This window comes from Solanum lycopersicum, chromosome 5 (assembly GCF_036512215.1).
Source record: "Solanum lycopersicum chromosome 5, SLM_r2.1".
In the NCBI taxonomy this organism is placed as follows: Eukaryota; Viridiplantae; Streptophyta; class Magnoliopsida; order Solanales; family Solanaceae; genus Solanum; species Solanum lycopersicum.
Genome location: NC_090804.1, coordinates 6,265,194 through 6,271,542, shown reverse-complemented (window position 1 = coordinate 6,271,542; position 6,349 = coordinate 6,265,194). Strand labels below are relative to the sequence as shown.

General features: G+C 36.5%; 1 protein-coding gene across 2 annotated transcripts; it reads left to right on the top strand.

Moving 5' to 3' along the window:
- The first annotated feature begins 1,417 nt into the window (after positions 1-1,417).
- Positions 1,418-6,129, top strand: LOC101265641 (putative late blight resistance protein homolog R1B-16). Of its 2 annotated transcripts, XR_011220963.1 has the most exons (4): positions 1,577-4,206; positions 4,313-4,884; positions 5,241-5,437; positions 5,940-6,129. XR_011220963.1 is itself a non-coding variant. In XM_004239421.5 (3 exons), exons 1-2 carry the CDS (start codon positions 1,682-1,684, stop codon positions 5,388-5,390), a joined length of 3,603 nt encoding a protein of 1,200 aa, XP_004239469.2. In that variant the 5' UTR covers positions 1,418-1,681; the 3' UTR covers positions 5,391-5,437; positions 5,940-6,129. The 2 variants fall into 2 exon arrangements, 1 of the variants encoding a protein (XP_004239469.2); XM_004239421.5 differs by having other exon boundaries at positions 1,418-4,206; positions 4,313-5,437.
- The last annotated feature ends 220 nt before the right edge of the window (positions 6,130-6,349 follow it).

Sequence of the window (6,349 nt, the reverse complement as noted above, 5' to 3'; positions counted from 1 at the left end):
GTCCATAAGTAGAACAATCATACTTTGACCCTCAAATGCCAGCTCGATTCGTTATCATGTACGTATCCTGTTGAGCCAATTCAAGTTAAAAAAGTGTTGCTTTTTCCTTGACACCTTACGTGTAGCTTAAAAAACATTTCTGTAGCAATCTTTCACGCTTGGTCATGACATTAAAGTACTATATGATACCTAATACAATGAGTATTTATGAATTGCTTGTGGTATTCTGCTGCTAGTGTAGTTCTTTTCTTTACTTCTATGGATTGAATTTGCGTCAATGATTAAAAGACATTGTAAAAGTATTGTATGTTCTCGTTTCCTGTAGATCCCTACTAAGTTCTAAATTTTCTAAAGTGCTATTGAATCTGTGCAACTCTCATCTAGAAGTTCATAATGTCGTTGATTCACCATTAACTTCACAAAATGGGGAGAAAACTAAAACCATAGTACTCGATTTTGAAAAGATGATAATGACAGAAGTTTTATGTCCACCAAATAAACCTCAAATAGTATCTCATTTTCAAATGTGAATTGGATGGAGGCCAATAATTCGAACTTTCACAAAGTAATTGTTCAATGGAAGCTAGTTTGGATTTCCTATATTGAGATTTTCAAATTTTTGAATCGAGTTGTTGACAGTTTGTTCCTTCTTTTGGTTTGTTTTAGGGAACAAGGAGACATAAGAAGACAAGTTGGAGTCAATTCTGGAAGCAAGATGGTGCTTTTATTTGGAGATTGTTCGGCAACAATAAAATAAGTGTAATGGGGTGGGCAAATTAGCAATTTAACTTTCAGTAAAACGGCTTCTCACTTTTAAGGTAGTATAGATATCGATATTACTGAGTCTTACTCATGTGTTTGCTTGGCAGTATGCATTTCCGTTTTGTTGGATGATGAACTTGTAGTATTCTCATATTATACAGTTGTATTCTTCTTCTTTGTTGAACCATAACTAATACAGTACTACAGTTATCATACTGTTATAAAATGGATTTGCCCATCTTAACCAACGGTCAAGTAAATTGCAGCAAACATAATACTATAGTTATGAATATGTATGAAATGAATGGAAGATATTTAACGTCGAAAAAATGAAAATGAGATTTACACAGATGAAACAAAATCAGTTGCAGAATAACATAGGTGATATTAAGTGTGAAACTAAAAGCATCCAAGCATTTACTTTCTTACTAGCTTGTAGCTGATAAATAATTAAAAAACTCCAGCATAGAGAATTTACCTCTGTACTATACAATATTGTGCCTGTCTACTGACCCTTTGAACAGCCAAATAAACATTAAACAAAGGTGAGCTAAGAAAAGCCAACTTGTATTAAAGTATTGACAACTTGCACATATAATAAACCACATGAATTTCTCAAGTCATACAAAAATATTATTCAATTTGATTTGAGAGTATGAAAAGAATCATTACAGTTAGGAGCAATAGAAGAAGAAATATTTTTTATTTATTTATTTTTCATCCTGGGAGCCCGCGCTATTCACGGAGATCTCCCTACTACCAAGGACTTTTTTATACTCAAGACTCGAATCAAGACACGGGACAAATCATTAGAAATGAGTTGACTTGCTGATACTGTTAATCCCCTAATTACACACCATCCTACTCATTCAGTTTCTAGTTGATATCACAAACTTGTTAAAAGAAAAAAAACAAAGTGATGTCGAATTTGTGTAGAGGGAGATATTTTGACATTTCTCCTTTGGAAAAGATTGTCCATGAATGGGATTTAGGCAGCTCGATGGAGCATAAAATGGACTGCCTTAATATCGATTTTCAATTTCTAAATATGCTTCTCAGCTTGCAGAGCTTCACAAGAAGAGACTGTTTGGATACTACAGTAGAGAAAGTGGAAGCTCTTTGGGATGCAGCTGAATTTGAACGAATCAACTGTATCGACGATGTTAAACTCGTGTTGGATAAGATGGAAGAAGAGATATGGGAAACTAAAATTCATATCGAAGCTAAATACTCATTTCCCATAGCACTTATTTCCAAAATTGCTACTCTCGATCCCGAATTTGTGAAGAGATTCATTGATACAGTTATAATGAATATCACGGATTTACCAAAGATAAATCGTCTTTATACATGGTCTAGATTAAAACAAATACAAGAGGCTGTAAAGGAGTTGAAGTTATTGAGAAATTTTGTCTATTTTATTTCAGACAGATGCACGAATCCTCAAAGCCAATATACTTTCTTCAGTCACGTTTTAGTTGTGGCTGGTCATGTAGCAATGATTTCCTGGTTTAGTATCAACGCCGATATGAACTTTTTCTTTGATCCACTTAAATTGGATGCTTTATTTTCTGACCTTCAAATGAGGATTCAGCCCATTCAACCAGGTATCCACGAGATCTATATCGATGTCCTGCAAGCTCTAAAATCAGGATCTCATCCAAATATCGATGTCCATGCTGCTGATTATAAAGCTGGCTTTGTGGAGACTCTCGTACACCATATGGAAGTGCTACGTCCCATTATTCATAAGCACGAAAAGGGAGTTGCTTTCAAGGATCAAATTACAATGCTCAACTTCTTGAGAGACAATCTCATCAATCTACCAAGAGAGGCCGTTGAAGATTTTGATACTGGAATTATTAATGTAGGGCTTCTAGTTTACTCGGTGTTTAAAAGTGTGGCTCTTGGGAAGTCAAAACGATTAGTTCCAGTTCTTGATTTCTCAGGTGATATTCAGAGTATACAAGCACTAGTCTACTTCCTCACTCGGAATTCATTTTGCTCCAATTTACCTAAGATTGACGGACTGGGATCTATTGATATCATTTTAGACCAACTGGAGGAGTTTCTAAGCTGTTACTCAGAGTTAACTTCTTCTATAAGGAGCCAAATTCAGAAAATACAGCAGCAACTGGAGCATTTCCAGAAGCAGAATGATGGATTCGGATCTTTTGGGATGCAGGTGATTACTAAAGCATATGAGGTGGATCACGTGGTTGTTGGTTATATAAACAAAGACATTCCTGAGTGGTGTCTTTTTCTGTGGACTCGGGACATCATAGAGGAGATTACACAACTAATCGAGGCAGGGGAGATTCATGGAAAGGAAGTCTCTGACTCGGTATTGCATAATACCACTGATGTTGCCAATGCTGATACTTCACAACTTGCTCAGATGACAAGCATGAGCGAAGAGATGGTGGGCTTTCAGGACGTGATGTACACGCTAAGAGGGAAGCTAATCAGAGGATCATCAAAGTTGGATGTCATCTCAATCGTGGGCATGCCCGGTTTGGGTAAGACAACTATAGCTAACAAACTATTTTTTGATCAGTTAGTCGTTTCACATTTTGATGTCCGTGCACAATGTTGTGTATCTCAAGTTTATACACGCAAGGATTTGTTACTAACCATTCTTCGTAGTGTTAAGAAGGATACAGTTGTAAGTGACAAACTACCAGAGGATGTATTAGCAGATAAGTTGCGCAAACTTCTAATGGTTCAGAGGTACCTTATCCTCATTGATGATGTCTGGGAAACTGTTGCATGGGATGATCTGAAACCTAGCTTCTATGATGCCAACAATGGAAGTAGAATCATCCTGACAACTCGGCTTGGTGATGTTGCCAACGATGCTAAATTCTTCAGTGATCCTCATTTTCTTCGATTGTTTACTCAAGAAGAAAGTTGGATGTTATTGAAGACTAAGGTGTTCAATGCAAAAAGTTGCCCCCTTGTCTTAGAAGATGTTGGCCAAAGGATAGCAAAAAGGTGCGGAGGGCTACCTCTTTCAGTTGTCCTGGTAGCAGGTATTCTCGAAACAACGGAGAAGGAAACAAATTGTTGGGAACAAGTTGCAATAAATTTAGGCTCACACATCCAGGCGAAGTCGGAGGATATAATAAATCTCAGTTACCAAGCTTTACCATTTCATTTGAAACCTTGTTTTTTGTATTTTGGAGTATTTTTGGAGGATGAGGAGATACAAGTTTCAAAGTTAACATGGTTGTGGATAGCTGAAGGTTTGGTAAGATCTCATAAAGAGAAGCCTTTCGAGGATATAGCAGAAGATCACTTAAAAAACCTTATTGGAAGAAACCTTGTAATGGTTTCCAAGATGAGTTCTGATGGTAAGAGTAAGTCATGTCGCATTCATGACTTGTTGCTTGATTTTTGTAAAAAGAAAGCCAAGGTGGAGAACTTTCTACAATGCATTAAAGGGTAATACAATCTAATTGTTGAATCAATTAAGGGTAATACAATCTAATTGTTGAATCAATTCTATCTTATAAACGTACTCTGATCATACAAATTTCTCTATCAACAGGGACAATGATATGAATCCTTCTTCTGTTTCCTGTCAAAAGCATAACATTTCACGACGTTTATGTCTTGACGTTCAAGCGGATAATCTTGCAAAATGGAGTTCGATTTGTTCAGATGTACAATCTTTCCACTTGATGAAGGGAAGACAAATTGGATCATCTTCAGTAAGCTATGCATCACACATTTTTAACAGTTTCAAGTTTTTGTGGGTGCTAGATTTAGAATTCACTGTAATTGATTCTTTTCCAAAAGAGCTAACCTGCTTGAGATATGTTGCTGTTAAAGTTGCTGAAGATTCTTCATTATCATTCTCGGACAATCTTTGGAACCTTGAAACTTTAATAGTTAAAGGACTTGGAGGGCGAGTCACTTTACCAGACACGCTCTGGAAGATGGTCAAGTTGCGTCATTTACACATATACAACCGCGCTGTTTTCAATATAAACAATGCACTCCAAGAAATGGATGGCTTGACAACTCTTTCCTCACCTTGGTTTTCTTGTGCGGAGGACGCAGACAGGGTCTTCGCAGAGATGCCTAATCTTCAAAAACTAAGATGTGAAGTTTTGTCATGTAATTCCTCTTCCCCGTCATTTAACAATCTTACTAAGCTTGAAATGCTCAAGTTTTCTTGGGGTCGTCGTGCACTGGCCCCCACACTGAAATTACCACCAAGTCTCAAGACATTAACACTATCCAGTGGTTGCATATCTAGTCTTGATGAAGTCGCAACTCTCCCCAGACTTGTGGTACTCAAACTGCTAAACATTTCCCTTACTTTCGATGTATGGGAAGTGACCGATGAGCAGTTCCCTCACCTCAAATTCTTGAAACTGCAAGATCCTTCTTTTTTTGAGTGGAATGTTTCAGATGATGCTTTTCCATGCCTTGAGAACTTGGTGTTAACCAAATTGCGACATATTGAGCAGATCCCTTCTCGCTTTGAAGACATGATGACTCTAAAATCAATTGAGGTGAGGGAATGCAAAGAATCACTTGTTGAATCAGCCAAGGAAATCCGGGAAACAAAAGTTGAAGAAATGCAAAATTCTGATTTCAAGCTCTTTGTCCATAAGTAGAACAATCATACTTTGACCCTCAAATGCCAGCTTGATTTCGTTATCAGGTAAGTATATATGTATTAGCTTATAGAATTCTTTTTTCGTTGACACCTTACGTGTAGCTTAAAAACATTTTCTATAACAATCCTTCACCCTTGGTCGTGACATAGAAATACTATATAATACTACCTAATACAGTGAGTATTTATGAATTGCTTGTGGTATTCTGCTGCTAGTGTAGTGCTTTGCTTTACTTCCATGGATTGAAATTGTGTCAATGATTTAAAGACATTGTAAAAAGTATTGTATTGGCAAGGTGTTTTTAATGCTTTAATTTTAAATTTTCTGTACTGCTATTGAATCTGTTTTGTAAAGAAGATGAGGAAAGAAGTTTTTATGACCACCAAATAGTATCTCATTTTCAAATGTGAATTGGATGGAGGCCAATAATTCGAGCTTTCACAAAGTAATTGTGCAATGGAAGCTAGTTTTGATTTCCTATATTGAGATTTTAAAAATTTTGAATGGAGTTGTTGACAGTTTGTCCCTTCTTTTGGTTTGTTTTAGGGAACAAGGAGGCATAAGAAGACAAGTTTGAGTCAATTCTGGAAGCAAGATGGTGCTGTTAATATATTGGAGATTGTTAGGCAACAATAAAATAAGTGTAATGGAGAGGGTAAATTAGCAATTTAACTTTCAGTAAAACGGTTTCTCACTTTTAAGGTAGTATAGATATAGATATTACCGAGTCTTACTCAAAGTGAGATGTGAAGTTTCAAAATGTGATAGTTTCTTTCCTGCATTTAACAATCTTACTAAGCTTGAAATGCTCGTGTGTTCCGGGGATCCTTTCTATACCTTTGCTGAGATGAACTTTACGCCATGTCTCAAGAAATTAACACTATTCAACTGTACGTATATATAGTCTTGAGTAAGTCACAATCCTCACCGAGCTTCTGGTACTCAAAGTCACAATC